Source organism: Acanthopagrus latus, chromosome 16, assembly GCF_904848185.1.
Source record: "Acanthopagrus latus isolate v.2019 chromosome 16, fAcaLat1.1, whole genome shotgun sequence".
Lineage (NCBI taxonomy): Eukaryota > Metazoa > Chordata > Actinopteri > Spariformes > Sparidae > Acanthopagrus > Acanthopagrus latus.
Window position 1 is genome coordinate 10,387,396 of NC_051054.1, and position 24,194 is coordinate 10,411,589.

General features: G+C 43.1%; 1 protein-coding gene across 7 annotated transcripts in view; it reads left to right on the forward strand.

Moving 5' to 3' along the window:
- Positions 1-24,194, forward strand: part of qkia (QKI, KH domain containing, RNA binding a) — a 73,982-nt gene that overhangs the window by 20,786 nt on the left and 29,002 nt on the right. For all 7 annotated transcript variants that reach the window (XM_037125493.1, XM_037125492.1, XM_037125491.1 and 4 more), the window contains exons 2-3: positions 6,079-6,221; positions 17,911-18,027. In XM_037125493.1, the coding sequence (XP_036981388.1) occupies positions 6,079-6,221; positions 17,911-18,027 (260 nt within the window). The remainder of the gene's footprint in view (positions 1-6,078; positions 6,222-17,910; positions 18,028-24,194) is intronic.

Sequence of the window (24,194 nt, forward strand, 5' to 3'; positions counted from 1 at the left end):
CTGCAAGTAATAGACACACTTGGGTACTGCTGTCGCAAATGAGTCGGAATGTTTGATGTAGCCATTTCCAGACACATAAGATTGCCTTAATTGGATTGAACAGTGTTGATCCACGGATCTTGTCTGAAGTACTGCATTTCCAGTGTTGCTATTATTTACGGAGAACCAAAATCTTCCTTGTCTCCTCATTCCTTGGTTCATCAGGTCAGCAAAACTGAAGCCAGCCCTGTACTGAACATAGCATCCTGTGTTCAATATGTACACTGTCGCACTCCTACTGTCCATAATTGGTAAACAATGGCAATTGAAGTGCTGACCCTTTGGCTACAGGATGTTGACATTTCAGTCCCCTAAGGCAAACCCTTAAGGACAGGATATTTCAGAATTAAAGCTTGTATTTACTTTGTAAGAACTGAACTACACATGCTGTTCTTAACTATGCTGATAGCACAGCAAACTCATTAACGGCACCGGAATAGTTTGTGCACAAACATCAAAGGGTTGTGCAGTGTAGGCCTACTCTTAAATCAAAGATTAGGAAGTAAAAATAAGACAGAAGCATGAGGAAACATTTTTTTTTCTCCTCCACAAAGAGGGAGGGGAAGAGAGAGGCAGCTGTGAGTTGACGATAAGACCCAGAAATGCATACGTTTTCATGGCTCAGTCACCCCCACCAATGCACACTACACTTCTGCTCTCTGCTTTAAAAGAAACCTCCGTCTTTCATATGCTTGGCCTGCCAAACCCCTAAACTGTTGAAGTGGAGTGTCGTCTTGGATAAAGTCGTCTGTGCCGTGAATAAAGGGCAGGAATGCATTAAACGCCCAAATCCTTTCGCTTGCAACGGGTACCCGGGCTTTGTGATTGCTAAAGTGCACAGCTTTAAAGTGAAAAGACTTGTTCCTCGCGTCGGTCTTGTTTCACTCGGCACCGGCACATTTAGGTGTATCTGTGATTGCTGTAGCTCTTTTGGACACGGCCACCACATTTTTTTATGTCTATATTTATCTCGGCTTCCTAGTTTGTTTTTTGTTTCCTTTTACCTGTTAAATCATGAATTGAGCAAGCATGCATGTATAAGCAGGAAAAGATGGAGTGATTTGCACAGCACAGGTTTTTTTCCATCCTAAATCCTCCTGAACAGGGAGGACTCATTCAGTCGCTCTGCAGAGTCGAACATTTGATCATTTTGGCTTGAAGATTAATTGGTGTTAAACTCAATCTGTTTCAGGTGCCAGATATTATCAGCCTAATACCAGGCATCACAAGGCATCTAAAGCTGCTTTCCTCAGGCAAAGCTGATCACACTGATTACTCGCCCATTACATTTCTTTTGCTCTCCTTTCTCTGTCCCTCTCTCTGTCCCTCTCTCTCTCTCTCTCTCACACACACACACACACACACACACACACACACACACACACACACACACACACACACACACACACACACACACACACACACACACACACACACAGACACACACTACATATGGACAGATGTGCCCAGCGTGGTCCGAGGACGTTTTGCTCTGAGCTACAGGGTGAGGACGAGGCAGTTATGGAGCAGCAGGTCTATTTTTGGGCTCTTAATGGACTTGGTCCCATTCTCCAGTGGAGCAGGTCTGGCTGAATGATCTTCATCAGGCTTAAACCTGATTGCAGTATCTCCTCCTTTTGTTTTCAGTTTTACTCGACCCCCCGCTGATCTCTTTGCTCCAGCTTTGATCTCTCCTCCACTCCACCCTCTCATGTTTGTCCTCATGCTGTGTTTACATTCAGTAGATAATGTCAGCCTAGATGGTAGGTGCCGCAACATTAGAAAACATATATATCTCAAGTGGCTATTCTGTTGCCTGTCACCTTTCCTCTTCCATCTCACCTGAACTGCTTCCCTTTATTTATTTATTTATTGTTTCTGTGTGATCATGTTTTGGCATCAGGCTAGGTAAATAAATGAGAAGCTTCCCTCTCCCATGGTGCTGAGTTCACGGTGGCTGATTCTGTCAAATACCACTCTTTCAGATGAGTAGATACACTTAATTTTGTTTTTCCGTGTCCCTTCTAGCTTTTCCTCCTGCGTGCACATTGACTCTACAGGCTAGGCCAAGTTCTGCTTTGCCTATTTAAGGGTAATAGTCCAAATGTGAGTAAAATTCTAACCATATGCAACTTCGTGTTGTTTTTGTGTTGTGACTTTTGGTACAGCAGGGATGGTCTGCCTGCTGGAGAGACATCTGTGGCTGTGGAGCAAAATGGCTAACTGTGAAGAGTCTTTGTCAGGCATGCTGCTCTGACATCACAAAACATTAACAGCTTGAGATTTTTGATAAATCATCAGTGATGTGGATGAGGGCATTTGCCCAGCCCCACTTAAACACACAACAAAACAAAAAAAAAAAACTTAAGGTTCAGTTACTAGTATTTTCTGGAGCTTTTGTTTTTTCAATATCATTTCAAAGTCCTCTTCAGAAGGAATTGACTGACAACCAAGAATTGAGGGTGAAGTGTTTGAAGGCTTGTTTTTTTTTTTTTTGTTTTTTTTTTAAAAAAGCTGGTAAATAGACCTAGAGTTTTTTTTTTTCTTTTTTTAAAAACACTTTTTCTCAAGGTTATAAATGAAGATTCACATGAAACATCCATCCACCCACAACACCACACTTTCATCTCAACCACTTCCTCTCCCAGATTCCTCAGTCCACTGCTTCTCAAACACCTTCAACTGCAATTCACCTCTCCCACATCCTTCTCCCTTCGGGTGCACATCTCTCCCCACTGCCAAGATCACCAAAGAAGATGAGGAGGAAGCAGCTTTTTACTTGAGCTTACAAAGGGCAGATGTATCTGCAGCCACAGCCTGTGACATTTTATTCTTTCGCCGCAGATTTGAGAAGAAAGGGCAGACAGCGAGAGAAACAAAAAAAAAGAGAAGGTGAAATGAAATGTATATTAACTTAGATTGAGGCAGAAAAGAGCAGCGCAAGTCAAGAGGTATACAACTGAACTCTGCTTGCTCAGCACTGTGCCTATAATTCTCTCTCTTCTCTCTGTCTTTGTCTCATCAAACCTTCTTCCTATCTGCCCCCCATCTACTGTGAAGGTTGATTTTTGTCTCCTCCTGACAGATGTCTGGGCAAAACGCTAAATAGTGATATTATGATCTCTCTTCCTGTGACTGTCAGTGTGTGTGAAGCCAGCCCCCCACCGGTAAATAGACAGCTTTGACTGAAAGTGCTGTTTATGTGTGTGGTTTGCTGAGTCAGGCTGTGGATGACACACTGAGCTGAGGGATGCTTTAAGGGGAGTAACTGGGGATCTGTTATTGCTCCTCATTTAGCTGTTAAGCACGTACATGCTCAAGTTTTTCTTTTCAATGTAAATCCAAAGTTCAAGAAAAGTTCTGATTTGATAGCCAACCATTCTCCCACTCTAGTCGATTGTGTTCTTTTTCTTGCTTTGTCCTCCTTTCCTTGCATCTTTCTCACAAAATCAGCCTTTTTCTGCCGGGGTGGACAGCTAGACAAATGATTTTGTCGGCCGTGCAAGGCAGGGGGTAATTTTTAGGTGAGCGCAGCGCTTCAGAAAAGACTTGCTGCACTGAAATTAGAGGTTGTCAAATGCCGCACGTCTCCACTGATGGCCCAGCACGGCCCCCTTATGTTAATGTGGCATTTCAGCGAGGGGAAATTAGAAGGCGGGCTGCTGCTGCTGCTGCTGCTGGTTGTTGGGTAGCATTGTCACATGTGCACACTTCCTCTTTTTATTTTTTTTTTATTTTGTTATCTGAATTGGAGAATGTTCTCAGATGCAGATTTAAAATATATGTGCTTTTGCTGGAAGCTATGTGTACAAAACTGATTTTTTTAGAACAGCGGCTCCTATTTACCCATCATGGATAGCTCCCACACACACACTTAGTCCACCAGTGGTCTGTTAAATAGCTCTTCTCTTTTATAGGATGCAGTATAGTTGGGATCTTATTTTCCATATCTCCTACGTGTGAGCCAGCCGTGGATAGTTTCACTTAACCGTCAAGAGGTTACAGAGATTAGACTAATGACTACATGGTTGAAATCCTGCCTCTTAAACTACTAGGCCATCATGTTGAACTTTTATGTACTTGAGGGTTCATTTGGACGCACAACACACAATCATCTGTAATTAACTGTCCTGTTTTTCATATTCCCATTACTCGCTTTACTGTGCTGTCCCGGCCTCCTCCCTGTATGATGTGTCACTGCCAAGCCTCTCTGTTCATACACAAAGCCTGAATGTGGCTAAAGCCGCTGTTGTCGGTTAGGACTGATGTAATCTGTCCTCTGGGCTGGATACCGTGAGGATGAATTCATCTTTAGGGAGGAGTGGGAGTGTGTGAACTGCTGAGTGCTGAGGTCATGTTTGTGAAGGAGTCGCTCCGGGCCGAGTCTCCCGACTTGTTTGTATGGTTCAAATTTGTCCCGCAGGTGTTGTCCACACAGCTGCAGGCCAGATGTTGATGTGTATCAATCACATATTTGTCAGTCTGTCATTGACACAGTATCCAGGGACAACGCTTGAATCTTTAACAGGAATTCCCCGCAAATTGATTCCATGGCTAAACCCGACCTTTTTTTTTTCATTTTATAAAAGTGTACAGTTATTCTCCTGTTAAACAAAGGCAAGAGCTTTACTCAAACCTAATTATGGGTTTGTGACCCCATCCTCTAATTTTGCTTCAGTGTAAGGTTAAGGCCCAGAGGTCAGGCATGCTTCGCTCAGGGCATCTGAGTTGAGTGTCAGGTTCCCCAGCTAGAGTTTAATATAGAGCTCCCAACTGCTTGAAAGTCTCATGAGAGATGGAAATGGTGTCTAACACCCACCCCCACACACATCATTCCTCGAGGCCTCACCAGCCTGACCATTTTGGTGGAGCTGCTTCACACTCAAACTTAAAACCATGTTTTTGTAGATGGGTCTTTCCTCCCCTTTATTGCCAGTTAACATTTTGGTTCAGCATTGTCATGAGTGTCTGTTTAGTGACAGCAAACGGGCGAAGTTAGAAACATGAGTGTGTCCCTTATTAATAGGTGTTACAACTGCAGTCATCGATCTTCATCCAACTGTGACACTCACACATACTGTACACACAACACACAAGATGGAACAGGATGAATGAAGTCTTTTTTTCAACCTGCATAGCACAGAATTCCTCCGTGAGAGTTTGTGTGAGCTACAGAGGCAGTCAAAGTGGGGTGCGCAAGTGTGAATTAGACGCGAATGTGTGAGAGAGTTGGAGCAGTCTCTGCTGGCAGAGTGTGTGTGTGTGTGTGTGTGTGTGTGTGTGTGTGTGTGTGTGTGTGTGTGTGTGTGTGTGTGTGTGTGTGTGTGTGTGTGTGTGTGTGTGTGTGTGTGTGTGTGTGTGTGTGTGTGTGTGTGTGTGTGTGTGTGTGTGTGTGTGTGTGTGTGTGTGTGTGTGTGTGTGTGTGTGTGTGTGTGTGTGAGGGAGAGAGGTCCATTAGTTTTATCTGACAGAAGGATCAGATCTGAAGGCATGTACCTGAGCCTGAGCGATTCTCCGCGTCTCGTCTCCCCACCTGCCCAGCTGCTCACACAGGCTACTCTATTAGACAACAGCCACAGGGGAGTACCAGGCAGAAAGGAAAGATGGTGGCCTTAACCCCTAAATAATGCAGCGCTTAACTTTTGTCTCTGGCATATAAGATAACTTGCACAGAAATACACCTTCAGTGTTGTTAGTCAGAGCAGCTGAAAAATTGCTGGTTCCTTTAGGTATAAAGAGGCACCCATGCTTGGCTGTCATACTTTTCCACGCTCACAGGCGATGATGTTTTTTTTTCTGTACTCCCGGAAAACAAACGTACACAGTTGTTTGTCTGTAAATGACAAACAATACTAACGGCAATTGACAGATTTCTGTTGTTTTTCTTTTCTTTTTTTCCCCCCAACAAAGATTTATATGCTACATTAGGCCTTTGCCCTGAAGTCAAAATCAATATGACAGTGATGTATCAAATACAAAGGAAAATAAATGTTTGATTGTGCCTTTGCTTACCACAGTGTACACGTTTGTGTGTTTCAGAGATCAACAGAGTACGTAAAGACATGTACAGCGACACAGTGAATGGCCTTGTGGACAGACACCCTCTGGAGCTGCCGGAGCCTATGGGACCCATCGTCCACCTGCAGGAAAAACTGTTTGTGCCTGTCAAAGAGTACCCTGATGTAAGTAGCTGCTTTACACATCTCACATGACAGCAGCTGTATCACAGTGCTAATATTATTGGTGTGTTTTTCTTTATTGTTTTAAGACTAATATTTACCCAGGAACCAGCAGACAAATGGTGTTTTGAGCAAAAAATAAAAAAAAGGAAATGTATGGAATATTATGTCTTTCGGAATATGTTTGCTTATTCTACAAAACAACTCTGTCAGCAGCTATAATAGATTAAATATTCTTGTGTCTGCTGACATGCTCTTGCCGGAGGCCATGCGTCTTGCGGTGTGCCATCACTGGAATGTCAGCTGCCAATAGTTCAGTGTTCTGTTTTTGTTGCACACTTCGCTCACTCCTTTAGTGCATTCCTCTTTGTGCTTTCCTCTTTTTGCTCCTTTGTTTTCATGTATTCATGTAAAAAAAAAATATTCAAGACTGTCTTGGCTAATTTGTTTTTAAGCGATAGTTGCTGTACTCAGAAGATGTACCAAACTGTTAATGGACTACTGTTATAGCTACATCAGGTGGCTGTCTAAAATTGGACCCAGTCTCATGAAAACATGGCATGCTGTGGTGTTTATGGGTCAGCTCAGCGGTAGATTAGTTCTGAGAGGAAGAGAAGGAGGGGATTGAGAGGAGGAGTGTCATGGAAAGCAAACTGCAATTCCATAAATATTCAGCTGAAGGAGATGGAAATCTTTTGGACTTATCACTTGCATTGGTTAGAGTGGTGGTAGAGACTGCTTTCTCAAATGGAAAGAAACACACACACACACACGCAGGGATGAAAGTTAAATGATGGAGCTATCATGCTGGTTGTAGAGATGAGGCTGTGTCTGAATAATGACAGGTGTGTTTGTGTGTATGTATGTGTAAGGTCATGACCACAGTCAGTCAGCCACCTTCCTGTCCTCATAGTAATCTCAGGCACACACATGAATGGTCATGTCACGTCTTGTGGAGCAGCATTTCTCTTGGTAATCCCAGCAGCTTGCAGTGAGGAAATGAATGGAGGGAGGTGACGAAGGATAAGACACACTGTAGAGCAGGGCAAGGCCTAGCCAGGCGTGGATTGTATTTTCCCCCTGACAGAACTGATAACGGGCACCAGGGACTGGCTGGGATCGGCTCAGCTGCAGCTGACCCGAAGACCAGACCCATCCTCTGGGTTATGGGTGGTTTATTTAGGTTGAGCTCAGCCTTTCAGCCTTCATCTGAAGTGACAGGACATCAGGTCCTTGTATTGTCCTCTAATTAGCAGTGATAATCAATTATTTGCATCAGTTTTTTTGACTCTCTTTTACAAATGCTGCCATCACTCTGATGCAGGATCATCCATCTGTGGTCGTATACATTTACTTCTACATTTCAGTTAGCTGTCTCCTTAATAAATGATAATAATAATTAATATCAGCCCTGAAAAACCCTGTTGGTCAATCGCCTGCAGCTGTTTATTTTAATTTGAAGGGCATGTCTGATATATTCAGAAATGAACATGCTATTTAAAGATATAAGGCCGAAACTGTTGCCTGTTTTGCTGTGATATCCCCTGTAGTTATGCTATTCAAAACAAATTAAATCACTGTATAGTTTCTCTGTGTTTGTGCATATGTGTGTCCATTTTCGTGGGTGGGTTCTGTGTTAACCCTGTGAGGACATGTTGGAATAGTGAAAATGTGTGGAACTGTGGTTGCCACCTATGGCTGTAAAGACTCTCACACAAACACACGGGCACATACACAAACTGTTAAGAGTGTGGCATCCTCAGATGACCCCTGCCTTTCCTTTGCTCGATTTGCCATGCTGCTCTGTGCAGGGCAGGGCTATAACTCAGCATTGTGTTCACGAGCTGCCGTGAAAGCTCCAAAATTAATTAGGCTTCCCCCTGGTGGCCGAGATGACTCACTGATGACCTTAAGCAGACACAATTTATACACACACTAATATGCACATGTGCAAGCAGAGACAAATACTCTTTCACCATGATGCATTAAAGGCCAATATTTCCCATGGACAATTTTTCGCCCTACTTTGGTTCACACACCCTACACCAAAAAATGAAAATGCCAGATAGCTTTGTTTTATTTATATGTGATGATCAGAGGAAATCGGCAGCAGTTTAAAGTTTTACTATTTTCTCTATTCCATTTTCAGGCTTTTGGGGTGGAGAGAGAGGGAACAAAATCTAGGATTTCATTATTCGAACAGCAGAAAACAACAGATGAAGCGCTACTGCGTGTTCATCCGACTTCCACCTATAACTGAGCTTCTTATGGGACTCTCTAGTTTCCAAATTGCTGTCCAAACACAGTGTGCTACAGTATCTCTATATTGAGGTAGTGTTTTCAGTGAGGATATAAAAGTGGAACATTTTAGTTGTGGGGTAAGAGCTTGGGTGAAGCAGGATCATTTTGAAAAGGAAGAGAAGAAAGAAACGATGAAGGAAAGGATGAAAATGTCACTTCCTATCCCCATCTGCTCACTGCTAAAGGAAAGGAAACTGTAATGATGATTATTAGATTGGGGAATATTTTCCTCCCTCTCACATTTCCGTCTGATTTCCCAGATTCCCGCCATCGAAAAGGCATGCGTGTGTGCTCGCTTCTGTGTGTGCGTGTGTCTCGCTGATGCAATTCTACATTGTCCCAAGAAAGCAGGCAGTGGTGTTCTTGGCACCAGCTCACCTGCTATGGAAGATTTGTCATCATTCATGAGATTTCCCAATCTTTCCCTCTTTCCACTCTTTGTCTTGTCATTTTGGGACACTTGCCTTCCATTCGGTTTCCACTTTGATTTAAAAACATAACTCCCTCTTACCTTTCCCCGCCATATCCACTTGTCAAGGCCATGCTGGCTCGGTGGTGCTTTTTCTGTCTCACCTACGTGTCCCCTGCTCTCGTTTCACCAGTAGATAATTAGATTGTCCTGGTGCCTGGATGCAGTGCAGCATGTCAATTCTACCAAAATAACTTGCCTTGCCAGCATGCTCCTACTCTAATTCCCTTAAGTGTGTCCCTCTCCTGGCCTGTGTGTGAGTGCTTGCCTGCCACATCTGTCTGTAAACGTGTGTGTGTGTGTGTGTGTGTGTGTGTGTGTGTGTGTGTGTGTGTGTGTGTGTGTGTGTGTGTGTGTGTGTGTGTGTGTGTGTGTGTGTGTGTGTGTGTGTGTGTGTGTGTGTGTGTGTGTGTGTGTGTGTGTGTGTGTGTGTGTGTGTGTGTGTGTGTGTGCTAGGCCTGCATCTCTATCATTTTGCCTGCCTGTGTGTGTCTGTCTAGCCACTCCCTCACCGTTCTTCAAAGTCAGCCATTTCCCGATGTCGTCAGTGGTGCAGAGCGCTGTGAAGCGTCACCGTGGTGACTGCATCTTGACTGACAGCTGAGTCGCAGGCTATCTGATAACTTCAACCTTCAATTAAATGCTATCTGTGGCTCTGCTTTTCTCCTGAGCACACGCTCACACACACATTGATAGGCAGCTGACTGACAGCTCAGCATGTCATTTCCGTTGACCTTCAGGCATCTGATAGGATGTGTGACATGTCTTTTAAGTTTGTCTCTGTCTCCACTTTATTCCCTGTGTGTTTGTATTTGCCAACTGTTCGATGGGTTGTGGGCAGGTCACTGGATATTAAGAAATGCGCAGGAGTGAAAACACAGACAAGCACACATGGACACCACCTTTACTGTGCTGACGCTATGAAATGGGACCCTCTGTTAGACGTACACTGTTGAGCAAGTGCAAAACAGGACTGTCGGAACTCCAGAACACCTGCTAGAACAGCTCTGAAAGAACACAGTTATATACATACTGTAGGTCTATACAGCTGTGCATTACGGCTCTGCTGTTGGTGTTTTTAGTTTTTGTCTGATGTTCAGAAGGTTGTTAAGGTACTTAAGGTACTTAAGTTTGTTTACCTCAGTAATGGAATCCTTTTAACCCCCTCCACCTTCAATTTCCCCTCTTCTGTCCCTCTTGGTTTCTCGTCTCCAAAATAAAGATGCTCAGTTGAACAGATGTTTGATCTTGAAAGTTAACATTTTTTGGTTCTTAGTCTGTGTTTTGAAGTCAAATGGAAGTAATTGAACACTGCAAATGACTTGTGGATAGGTACTATGTGCTTGCGTGTGAGAGGCAGAAAGGTGTTTTGGTTGTCATTCATCAGTGTATTAAAACTAAAGGAACGGTTTTCATCAACTCTATGCTTTTTACACATTTGAAGCTTTAAATGGTGCATGTCTTGAGATAAAATTAAATGCAGAACACGTAATTTAAACAGACAAATGATTGAAGGGTGATTATTTCGGATAAAAATATGAGAAGGTTAGCCATGAATATTATAAGTTGATGTTAAATATTCAAGCACTGTAAGCTTCCAACACCGAACACTGTAACAACAACATTATGATTTTGTACTGAACATGCATATGTCTTAAAAGTCGTATCCCTTGGCAGCCGTCTTGGTTGGCTAGTTGTTGGCTAAAAAGACCATGTCCCTAACTAAATAATTGGGGAGAGAGCCATATATTACCATTCAGTGGTCTCTTGGACTTAAACGCATAGACAGAGTCAGAAGTTAAATCTGAAAAAACTAAATGCTCAAAAAGTTAAGTGGCTTTGCCGGAAAATGTTCAACACGCTTTTCCCCCCACAAGGTATATTCCTACAGTTTCACGACACCCGACTTCTTCAATGGCTCAATCCACAGCGCAGTGATGCCGTCAGCTCATCTCATCAGAGCACTTGAACAAATGCAAGCTTAATGTCTTGTTTGACCTGTTAGATTTTTACCTCACCTTTCTTGGTAATCCTGTGCATTAGCGTGATATCCTCCTCTTACATGCCTGCTAAAAGTCCATCTGCAGCTGCAACAAATCAGTTGAAACTGCCGTAAAGCTTGTCTGCTCCCATTTGAGATACTAAAAAAAAAAGAGGCTCTGATGATTTGAGCAGACAGGATATCCTGGACCTTTCTGTTTCACTGCAGTAAAATCGCCCGGCCCAAACCAGCCAGTTCCTTGCGCAGGGAAAGTCATTAAGCTTGTTCCCATGAGGGTGTCATCACTTATCATGCCAGCTCCTGATATCCTTCTGACCCCCTTAAGTCATTACCAGTCCTGGAAATGTACCGCCCCACACCTCGGCTCACCTCACTGATAGAGCAGTAGAGTGGAGGATTTTGATATCTCTAGCTAGCCAGCCATGCATGATGATGATAATTTGATGAACGGATGGCTTTCTAGTTAGCTATTTGATGAGGAGGGTAATTACAATGATAATTTGAACAGAGGACTCTATTTGTTGTAGTCAGTTAACATGACGAAGGGCAACATTGTGAGTGGTTAGATGTGTATTTATAACTACGCTAATGCCACTGATTGCTTTCATATTACCAACTTATGCCTGTACTGTAAGTGGACGGTGTTTAGTGCTTCATTGGCCTGTTGGTCCCTGCAGTCATTGAGCTGAGAGGCAGAGAGGTGAAAGCAGAGAATGAAGGACAAATGAAGCAGGTTGACCACACAGGCGAGGGTGGTGTCACCGTATAAATTGTCTATGAGCAGAGACTAGATCCTACTGATACAGGATTTTGTAGACCAATGTTTTTGGTTTTAAAATGGTTGGATGAGCAGTTAAATTCTAATATTCATCATTTAAACATGATTGGCAGTGACTTTTAACATCAGTCCCATTAGGTGTGAGGTTACTTCTCTTCTGCAGTGGAAGGACGTTGTATGGAACAGGTGCCTCTTAGTGACACCACAAGTACCTCAGTTGTCCTGGATGCACATTCTTCAAATATATTTTATTATCCACATGAATAGTTTGATTTTGTCTTTCTATTCTGTACATGGCAACATGTATGATATATCTTTTTGTCCTGGGAGAGGGACCCATCCTATGTGGCTTTCTTCCATTTTCCTCCTCGCTAAAATCAAGGTTTAAAGAAGAGGCTCCTTGTCCCCCGAGGCAATATGAGCTATTTAAATACAATTGACTGCACTTGACAGGGTTATTAAGGAGCTGTGACAAAGGCATGTGAAGAAGTAGAATATTTTACCGTTGATTATGACACACAGATCTAATGCACTGTACTGGAATCAGTACCTCAACAAATTGACCATTTATTGTAAATAGTTCAGCACCAAGGACTTAGCTGGCAGAACTAATCCACCAGCATAAACACTTCACTCTGCTTTACACAATCCGGAGGTAGTTGTAAACATGCATAAACATTGGATGTTTGTGTAGACGGCAACACTAAAATAATGATGAAGCGTGAACTAAATTTGCTGACGGCTGATCAGCCAGTACTAGTGCAACTATAGTGCTTTCCGTAAACTAACACAGTTCTTTGTTTAGAGGACTTTGATATTTGCCAGAAGTGACCATTCTTAAGTAGATGTCATTTCCCTTCCTCAGCTGGATGGGAGGTTTGCAGATAAGATAGCACTGCCAGGCTAGCACTGGTTCACAGCTTTCTCAGCTCTGTCAAAGGGTACTCTTCAGTTTACTTGGGCTCAACTAACTAACACGCAGATGAACACTGAGTGGGAGATGGAATTTTACGTAGGATCTTCCTTATTTTTCACTCTCTCTGCTAGTTGCTTATCTAAAGTGCACAAACTTTGCTCTCTGCTTCCTTCGCTCAAGTCTCCTAAAACTTCCAGCTGACATCAATCTGTACGCTTCCATCTCTCCGTCTTCCCCCCCTCTGTATTTCCAGCCTGCCTGCAACCCCAAAATAAACCCAAACAGAATTATCAAAGGAGCCATGGATTAGGCTGCTAAATGCTGGATGTGCTGAATAGAGAGCTTTGAAGTCTATAGGGCTTTGAGGCGCAAATGTCACCACTGGAATCTAGGTGTAATTTTCAGTCTTCATTGCCCAAGCATCACCTCCGCTGTCCGCCTTGTAGATCAACCATGTAACCTGCTGTAGGTTAAGCACCTGCATGTTCCCCATGTCTGTTCTTGCTGTGTTACTGTCCGGAAAAGCTATGCAGAGCTGCTGCGTGCTTGTATGTGTTGCGCTCAGACCACAAAGCAAAGGCCAAGATGGATTAATTAAATGATGGAACATTTCTGCACAAAGATCGGTGAGTGTTGAAAGGCAGCCGGCTGGTTGTTAGTAAGGTTGTGTGTAGTTGGAGAGAAACATTGATTTGTGCTGTGAGAGACCCCCGCACCAGGGGAGGATGACAGATATGCAGAACAGGAAAGAAAAGATCCTGTGTACTAAGACAGAGAGGAAAAGGAAGCCTGCTTGGTTTCCAGAAAATGAAAAAAGGAGGTCTGGAAGCAGAAGGGAGATGTTTAAGCAACCAGTGCTCAGCTATGTACCCTTCAAATACAGTAACTTGAAGTGAAATGAGATGGAAGATATCTTGGGTATGAGGACAAGCGGAGTTTTCTCAGATAAAAAAAGGAGGGTTATAATCAACTGACTGAGCGTAGATGATAGAAAGCAGGGGAGAGATGACAGTGCCTGGTGTAACCAACACAGATTCCACCTTGCTTTGATACATTGCACTGAATGAACTGTTCCTCATTTCCATAAACCCAGCGAGGCCGGCTAATAAGTGATTGGTATTCTCCTCTCGGCCTGGCCCTGCTCTCCGATAAGCTCTTCGCGCACACAGCCAGAGCCCTCAGCATGATCTCATTTCCTGTCTCCCCACCACCACAAACAAACACCGTCAAAGGCACAATTGTTCTGCTTCTCTGAGCATTGTTGGTGGAACTGCTGTTGTTTCTCAGTTGTTCACACACAAAAAAAACAAAAAAACAAACCAAAAGGCATGTGCACACAAACCCAAGTGACAGTCAGCTCAGGGTGCGGAGGGTGTCTGCAAGAGTTCACTCCATACATTGTGGTTTCACACACGCGCACTCATGAAACACACAGCGGTGTAGACGTAGATATGCTCACAACATAACCCGCCTGTGGAGTAGCGATAACTGGGGCTAAACAAAGGCCCTTTAATGTCAGTGTAAGCCCTTGTCCTGAAGGGGGCTTTGTGTGTGTGTGTGTGTGTGTGTGTGTGTGTGTGTGTGTGAGTGTGAGTGTGTGTGCACGTCTGTCTGTTTTTCAGTGTTTACACACAAGCTGTGTTTGTATATGCTGTATGTGCTTCTCTCTGTATTTGTGTGTTTGTTTGAAAAACTTGGCGAAAGCGGAGATAAAAGTAGACTGAAATAGAGGAGAAAAAGAGATTGTCCACCGAAAGGTCCCAGTGTCTCTAATCTTCTAATGCTGTAAATGAGCAGAGTGCAGCAAAGAGGAAAAGAGACTGTCGAGAGTTTACAAGTCAGCAAAACAGAGGTTATGCATGTGTTCTGTTCACCAGACGGGTTTCTGACAGTAGGGCTTAATTGAATGGAGCCATTAGATACCCATACTTTTTTTGTAATTGTTTTGTTCTATGCGGAAATGGCTGATGACTCTTCACTGTTATTCATGGGAAAGACACTTTTTGTATTTGTACTAATTATTATGTATTGGCAGAAGCCTGTTAAATTTCCCTTTCACTAGTGACTGTTTCAAGGTCTCGTGGAGGGTACAGAGATTTGTAAAGCAAGCCAAGACATGATTTTTCTTGAAAGACCTCAGACTGATACTACAGAGGATGAAAATCAGCAAATTTTTTTTGCTGTTGCGTAGGAGGGTAGATAGTTTAGCATGAGGACGTTGAAGAGTGGATAGTGTGGTTGGTAGTGAGGGGCACTGTATCCATCCTACTCCTCCGGCTGTACTGAGTGAAGTTCCTGGCATGCTCAATGGCCCTGCAACCTTCTGATAACTCGCCTGCTCAGCTTTTCATTGTCTCTACATTCCTGTGGCTTAAAATGGAGATCGCCTTTTTTGAACAGCATATCAACATCCACAAGAAGAATGTCAAACCCTCAGTGCAGAGTGGGAAGCCAGGGAGCAGAGAGAGCAATCCACTACAGTTAACATCACAGAGAGGCTGTTGGCATCATTTTTATTTACAGAGTCTCACTTCTAATTGTGGGATTTTATTAATATGAGGCTGTATCATTCCCTGTTAAATTCCCATATTGTGGTGAGATGTTTGAAGCACAGTCATTTAATGTGTGTTTGCATTTACAATGTTCCTTGAGTGATGTGTGAGAGCAGTAACTGTTTAGCCAGACCTGACGCCTATGCCGCTACGTGCCCCCACCCATATGTTGTTGCGACTCTCTGCACATGCCTCTGTCATCATTAAAAGACATCTGACACTGAAATTCCAGCCTTCACCCACAAGCCTTTGCTCCGGGGAAGGGGGTCGCCATAAAATCTAAGCCACATGCATGTAATGGCCTGCCCCAACCCTTTATCCCTGAGCGCCCTATCAGATAGAGTTTCACATTTTGAGTGAAAATGTGGTGGCATGTTAGCTCTTCTTGCACTCCCCTCACACTGGCGTCCATGACTTTTCCCTTTTGCCCTTGTGTCATCATCTCTCTAACCTTTTCTCTCTTTATTTCTCCCAGCTTTCCTCTGTCAGGCCATGGTCTCTGTCATGTCTAATTATCATCAACATATTTATGTCCACAGAGAAGTAACTTCCACTGTCACAAACTGAGCGAAGGGCAGATAATAAAATATTAAATGCTTTCTGTTTGAATTGGCCTCATAGTTTTAATCATGTATATGTTTTCCCCCTTCTCATGTCTCTTTCACATCTGGATCATGCTTTTTAATTCAACCACTTTATGTATTTAATATATTTACAGTGTGTAAATCTAATGCAGTATTGACTGATGGAAGATATTGTAGCCTGTGAGGCTGGTGGGAACCGTCACATGCCTGCACCGACATATAGCTAGGCACCTTAATCCTTGTAGGCATACATTTTGTCTTGGAGCCAGATGACTGCTGAAAGTTTTCAGATATGGTGCTGCAGTTGCTAGCAAGGTAGGCTGTATAACAACACCCAGGACAGTGTCACTGTAGCTTCTGTTTAATGGGTAAGAGACCATGTTTGTTTATGTGTGTTGTGTAGCACAGCACCACCGCCATGTCCAGAGCTTGGGGTTCACCCTTGTCTGCAGCCAGTACTGTGATGCAGACAGACAGCTCTCTCCTGTGCTCCTTGAGGCTGTGTGCATGTGTTCTTCTTCGTGTGTTTATGTACCAGTCTGAAGCAGGCCACTGTGCATGGGTGGTGGCTGACCTCCGAGGACAGGTGCCTCTACATTCTTGAGAAGGCGCACACACTCTCACAAACAGCCCCTCCACCAGTTTTCTTGATTTGAGCGAACCAAACAGACAGTTGCCTTGCAACATGGAAATATAAAGCCTCTGTAGCTGCATGCTAGGATCATCCGCAGGGACTTTAGCATCTCAGGGTGTGTCTTTCCTGACAAAGACGCGCAGACATGCGACGGTTGCAGGCAAGCCCAGTGACGGGGACACAGACAACAACATCTTGGAGGTTTTCACTGTCCTCACCAGTGTTTGTTTGCGTAGTTAAGGGGAAATACACCAGCATCGCGTTAAATTTGTAATCCCTCTGTAATTAAATGTGACTTCTCTGATGGTCTTTTGGATTTCGCTAAGGCATTGGTGCGTTGGAGTGCATAAGCAGATGTGACTGCGTTTAAGAATTTAATGCGGCAGTGTCACGGCTCATTGTAACAGCTCAAGAGACGAACAGTTGCGCTTCTCATTGTCAAGGAACGCTACTCATTGTGCCAGTGAGCGTTTGAGTATTTCAGGTTTGGACATTTTTATCCAATTTTAATAGTGCCAGAGATCTTGCCCATCATGCACTCCACCAGCCACTGTGCACACTGTTTAAACATGGGTGGTTTGTTTACTTCTCTATGCGTCACTGTGCTCCCCACTCTACCCCATCTCTCCTCCTTTCCTTCTGTTTTTATTTTGGCTGAAAATTGTGCTGGATTATTTCAACACATTTTCCCTTTATCCCGTTGGAAGCCAGTTTCAAGTGGAGGGGATTACGTTGTTAAATATGTTTCCTTTTGGTACAAAGCTCCAAAGCCACACAAAAGTGAAAAGGGGGTCCTTGATAAGAGAATTGTGTCAGGTACTCTTCATCACCTCACAACTCACCTTCCCTTCAGCATCCGCCAATTCCATTTCTACTTTGTCTACTAACCACCATTCTATAATTTGCTGTAGTTAATTTTCTACTTTTCTATTTGGCACCATTTTGACATCTAGCGGGCGTATTGAATGTCGGGGCAAGTCTACCCCGCTGCGGTCTATGGTTGGAAATCCAGCCAGATAGAAAAACATTCAACTGCAAAAAAAACTAAATTATTCTTAAAGGAACCCTTAGTACCCTTGTAACACTAATCCTCCTTGGTATTATTGGTAAATACCTATTTCTGGTAGTGTTGCAACCATAGTAAGGAGAAAACCATACTATGGCTGTTATAGCAATGTTGTGAAAGAGACAACATAGGCAGAAAGTAGTTGATTCGGTGTGGTGGGTGAAGGTGTGGCAGTAGAGGTGTGATATCCTATTTAGATGGAAAGTGACATCTGTATTCCTGTTTGACTGTGTGTTATATTCCTGTTGCATATTTAAGAAGAACTTGACCATTTACATTCAGCTGTTGTTGTTGGTAGATTTTAATTGCCAGTTAAATCTTTATGGAAATGTAATATCTGTAATCTCTCCCACTCTGTACTCACCTGTATATTTCTCTCTGTTTCTGCAGTATAACTTTGTGGGGAGAATCCTCGGCCCACGAGGACTCACAGCCAAACAGTTGGAAGCAGAGACGGGATGCAAAATCATGGTGCGAGGCAAGAGCTCCATGAGAGACAAGAAGAAGGTAAATTCATGTTTTTCTCTCGATAATATTGTCATTAGATAGGATTCTACTCATACAAGTAAAAAAGACGCACTGAAATTCACCTTATTTTCACAACAAAGATTCCTCCTCCCCCTTGAGATACTACACAATAATGTCAAACTATCTGGGACCCCTGTCACACAAAAACATCCCACTATCCCTGTAGAAACACGAGGCAGACATGAGCTCAGTGGATGCCCAGTGGCTGCATTCTGACATCCGATAGGGCTGTTTGCAAAACGCTGTGCAGTGGAAAGTACAGGCTGCAGTAGTAAAGCACACGACTAAGGCCAGGGGCTACCTCTATTTCTGGACCTACTGAGCTGAGGTTGAAGACATAAAAGGCTAATGTTCCCTGTCTATATATCCTGAGAGTCTGGGTATGAATGTGGTAAAAACCCTTTTCTGTTAATTTGCCTTCAAATTGGGTATTGGCACAGAATTTTTCACACTGTGTTTTGTCCTTAAACAGCAACATCAAAGCATTTGGTAGTCTGACTGATAGCTGCAAAGCAGTGTTGTTCTTTGGTTGTCCTGTACTGCACTTACCGGGTTGACCTTGCAGTAGTATGTTGTTTTAAGCCCACAAAGTTGACTCATGCCATATTATAGCTGCCTACATATCAAATTTTGATACACCATACCCTTCAGCCAAAGCAGACGACTGAACAATGAAAATCTAAACTTTGAATGCTACAGCAACTTAGATTCATCCCCGAGGCCTCCCAAAGTGTGTCAGATCAGATTTGCTGATGTACTTTGAAGTTCCTGTGAGGACAAATTGACAGTTTTGAAAACTGTGGTATTTCAAGCATCTGTGCATGTTTTACCCATGGGTCTTAGCTGCGCTATAATGGCTGCTTTTGGCTGTTTTTCTGTTCCTGTTTTTCTTCACTGAGTGACACCTTTTGCACTTGCATCCTTTTTTTTTTTTTTTTTTAAGTCTCCCTCTTCTCTTTTTCTTTGTGGCTCTTAGTTGCTGTGATTTTCCAGGCAGTGGTGCTATATTACAATGCATTTACATAAATCAGTAATAAGTTTATTTCATCCCTCTTCATATGGGAATCTCCTTCATACGCACACAGACCACGATGCATCGTATTAGAAATGGGGTTCATACACTCAGATGCACGCAGATTTTCAGCTGAGTCATAATCTTAGAAGCTCCAGTGCTGCAGGGCCAACATTTGCTTCCCTCCCTTTTTTTTATGACTCCTCCATTCGTATTTTAATTTCTATCTCTTCTCATTTCCCTTGGAGTGTGTTCATTATTACAGAACAAGATGAAGACACTCTGCCATGGTTCTTTCTTTGGAATTGGATCCTGAAGTAGTTAAATGAGCACGAACACGCTCGGGCATGCACATACTCATGCACACGCGTTTGTCTTGGCTCATTACATAAATATATGATGGCCCTCATAATCTCACACCATTTTAAAGCTTAATGTGTGCCACTTTGTTTGGAGGCACCTGTCAAAGATCCTGTATTAATCTAACAAAAGCCCAGAGCGGTTAAATATTCATGCAACAATACAGATGAGCTAGATAAGTTCTTTACTCAGTGTTTTGATTTGTGATGGGCTTGGAGCATACCTTAATATTTAAAATTTCAGAAATAGTTCTTGTTGTTACTCCTGCTAAATTATTGTGTCAAATCACTGTGTAAGCCTTTATTTTCTAAATTGCTCTCATTAAAATTACACTTCCCTTTCTCACCACCTTTTTCTGTCTAATCTTAGATTAATAGTTAGGTTGGGGAAAAAAAATATCAAAAAATATCTAAGTTCCGTCCAATTTTAATTTCCTTGCTGCATCGACTGTCAATAAATCACAAGAATCGCCAACAGATTCGCCCCCTGTTTAAAATCCTTTGGATGGCCCTAGCATGTCATAACTGTGGCTCAGGCCCAAACAAAGCCTCAGTCCCGTAGCCTCCAGTCACTGCGTCCTCAACCTCAGTATTTTCAGCTTGATGCCCTGTGGCAGCAGAGGAAGCCGCGGGAGCAGCTTAGCCAGTGTGTTTATTCAGGATCCATTAGCGGCAGCGTTTTTATGCTCTCAATAATTCAGCTGGTTGCTCCCTCCTGGGCCGCACTGCCTGGCGGGGAGTCGGCTCACTGGAGCTATGCAGTGGGAGAGAGTCGGGTAGACACTGAGGGGAGAGGGAGAGAGAGAGAGATGCAGGGTGAAATGAAGAACAATGGTTGGAGAAGAAAAGCAGATAAAGTAGAAAATAAGAAGAGGCAGGTGAAGAGGAAAATGTGGAAAAGCACACTCTTATCAAATAACACCCAATATAATGTTCATAATTAGGCTTGTCAGGATCAATATTTGTTGCTATTTTATACGTCTTATATTGCATACCTACCCATCACTTACCCAGCATTACAGATTTCCCTAGATTGTTTCCCGTAATATTTTATGTGCAAATTATTGGCTGCTCGCATCTAATTCTGCCCATAAGTACCGCCTGCTGTGACTGAATACTAATATCACCCATTCTTTTTAAGCTAGCTGTTGATTCTTACTCCAAAGCCACACAATGTTTCTCTTTTTAATTTCAGATAAACTGTTTCTTAACTGTATCTTATATTTCAAGGTAAATGAGCATCTACTTGTGCTTGTAAAATATGGGCTTGTTGTCATTTTAACCAAGACAAACAACTGTAATTATGTTACCATTTTCATAACAAGTCTTAGCCACTGTAGTGCTATCAAAAGAACTCATGTTAACAAAGTAATGTGTTTAGCTTAATTCAAAATAAAACAAACTTTCATAGTAAATACCTTTTTAAACTTAAATATAAATAATGATATAAATAATAAATATATGTATCAAGTATTTAAGTCATGATTACAATATGGAAGTGGTGAAATTATTAAACCCACTTGCGAATGTCTGTGAACAAGACACTAACGCAGGATAATTGTCTGCCCCATGACTGAGCTTCACGGTCTGATCAAACAAGACCGAATGTAAGGTGTCTGTGACCGCAACATTTGTTCTTTAATCTGTAGTTACTGCCCACAGGGATGAAACTTGTATATATGATGTTCGTTCTGATGATAATTGTCTAAATGGCTGGAAAGAAAAAGGCTCTTAGAGTTGTATTCCAGTCAAACTTTCATCAAATGTGGCAGCTTGAGTCCCTCTGGTTTTCACTCTTGCAGTCATGCTTAATGCAGAACAGCAGCAGGAATATAAGGAATTAAATTACTGGTACTTTATATCGACCATTGCTGGAATAGGGATTTTCCTCCATTGCAGAAAAACGATTGCCTAATTCTATTTTGGCTACCACACAATGTGAGATCACAGTTAGCACTGTAGACAGCTATGTAGTTTGAGTCACAGACTTATTTTGTGTCAAATGCATTTATTTTTTGATGAGTTTTCTTGCTGACGGACACACAAGAGCCTAATTGTTGTAGCTGAGTGGTCACTGGCAGAGCAGAATAGGCCTCAAGCTTGGACCTTCAACTTCTGCCAGCCAGTAGACAGCACCACAGCACAGCTCCCAAACTTTATTGCTTGAGAGCTAATGTGTGACATTGGCAATCAATACATTAAAGTTGATTGGCCTGTTGGCACAGCAGCAAGCACACTTGTTTTGTTTAAAGTTTAAGCTGACTTGTTTCTTTTTCTCATCTCCTGATTTCTAAATACTTGGCCCAGCGCAACTGAAAGCTTGTTTCTGTTTTATTAAGAGTTTACCGGGAGCTGTTGTGTTGATGAGAAAAAAGCAGAGCAATGTTCAGGTGTTACTTTTGGTGCACTGGGCATTATTGACTGAGAATGGCATTGAGAGGAGACGATGGCAAATAGCACCAAGTGTAGCGGCGCCTGCATCATAGTGTGCTTGAGCTATTTATGTTTTGTTTTGTTTTTTTTTTGTTTAAGTGTGCTGTAGTATGGTTACTTGAGCTGGTGATGTTGACATTTAGGTGACCTCTTCAGGAACACACTCTGTGGTCCTCAATCTGACCCATTAAATACATATATACTATTATATAAATAAACCCTATTGTAGTACACTAAAATCATCCAGCATTAATTAGTCGTACCATATTTCCATTCTCAATCCATACTTAAGTCAGTCTTTCTTGGTAGTTGAAAGCAGTCTGTCACCTTAACAGCCCTGCCTGCCCTCGCTTGTCCCTCCTGCAGCTCCCTACTGCACCTGTTTGACCTTCTGGCATTTAGCCTCAGTTGCATTGACCCTAGTTGGGAATGTCCTTTAGGATCAAAGGAAAAGGGACTATTCCGAGTGTAAGAGATGAAATAGTGCAAGTACTTTAATTTGCACATGTTACAGTACAACGCTGCCAGGACAAAGTGACTGCACCCCATTGCTTAAAATCCTTTGGAAGCAGCAGTGTGGTGTATTAAGTAGGACTGACCTTCAACAACAAACCCAAGGACTGAAAGCCTTGTGTGTGTACATGTGTGACCTGTTACGCGTCCTTGAGCAATTCAATAAATTGCCTCCAGCCTCAGAGGTGTACCAGGCCCAGCACTGTAGCTTACATGTGGAAGGGGGACAGGTGAAATGATGGCACCAACAAGATCAATTGACAAAGTGACATGTGAGCAACAAGATTGCACTGCCACTCTTGTTGTTTTTAGTGCAACCAAAAAAAAAGGAACAGGAGAACAGGCCTTAATGTTTATTTGGTCCAAGCTGGGAGGTGTGAAACCCAGCAGGCAAACAGGTGCTGTACAGACGATGCAAGTCAGGCAATAAAACTGACGAGCAGTCTCCCCTCTGATCCTATTCTTAGATGTTGCTTCTAGATGCAGTGTCCGTGCTATTTATTCATGCCACATGTTTTGCCATAACCGATTACCCTCTGGTACGTGGTTATTGCCATGGCATTTGATGTTGGCCAGTGCAGACTATTCTATTCAAAGGTCTTCCCAGTATTCACTTTTGCGTTCACCTCACCCTCCCCCTTTTCTCACTCTGTCTCCCCCTCCACCCCAACTCTTCCTCGTGTTTGTCATGCTGTCACTTTCTCTCAGAGGGCACATAGTGACCTTGTTCACAGGCAGTCATGCTGGTGTGAGGTGTGTGTGTGTGTGTGTGTGTGTTTGTGCTTGCATTATGGATGTGTGTGCATGTGCGCCCTTAATTCTCTATGTGCTTTCGTACAGTGCCCTGCATACAGAGGCAGCCTTCATGGCCTGTCTGTCTTTGTCCCCTCTAGAAAATGCTGAGTCACCTTCTAGTCCCCATGTCCCCTAATAGGCCATAAGCAAACAGCCATGGTGAAATAATGGCCTGACTGCTGAAACTAGGCCCTCCCCCCTGTGTGGAAAAGGGGAAAACGAGAGTGGAATATTGAACTTTCCTGTGTGTGTGCACGTGTGTGTGTGTTGCAAAGAGCAGTGCCATGGCAACAGGTCTCTGTGGAGTAGAAAGCAGGTGGGTGGCACTCAGCTGAAGCTTCAAGCACCCTGTATGTGTGTGCGTGCATGCAACATTCACTTTGTGGTGCTCGTTGAGTGTGTAGAAATCATGTCAGGGGGGACCCCTGCAGAGCACCGCAATGCATTGTTTATAATCAGACACAGTCACAGTGGCTCACTACTCACAAAGGAGCTGTGACGTGAAGTTGTGATGGTTTGTATTTGTGAGGGTTAAACGGCAGTGTTCATCAACAGTCTGTACAGACCTGAACCCACAACAGGAGGGGGAAAGGCTTGGATTGGACTACTTGAGACTCTGACCTTCTTCAAGAAAGAAATTCTGATTTAGAGATGTTTTTGAGTTGCATTCCTTTTGACATTTCCTGTTTGTCTTCACTAAATCAAATAATACCGTTGTGACATTACAATCCGCATTTTGATGTTTTAATGTGGTGTCACACATCAAAGAATCTGAGGTTGCATCTTTCTCCGACAACCCTAGACCTCAACTCCTCACCTCAAGGGAAGTAGTCAGCTTTCAAACCGCTGACTTTCATGGTTGTACAGTGACATCGATACAACCTCAAAAGCTTTTTAGAGGGCTCTCAGTGTCTGCTCGCTGCACTTACTGTCAGTGGGGCAACCAGAAGAGGGAGGAAAGTAGCTACACTGAATGGAGAAGGGTGGTTCTCCTACAAATGTGTGGCTACACCATAGTTGTCTCTACATATCCC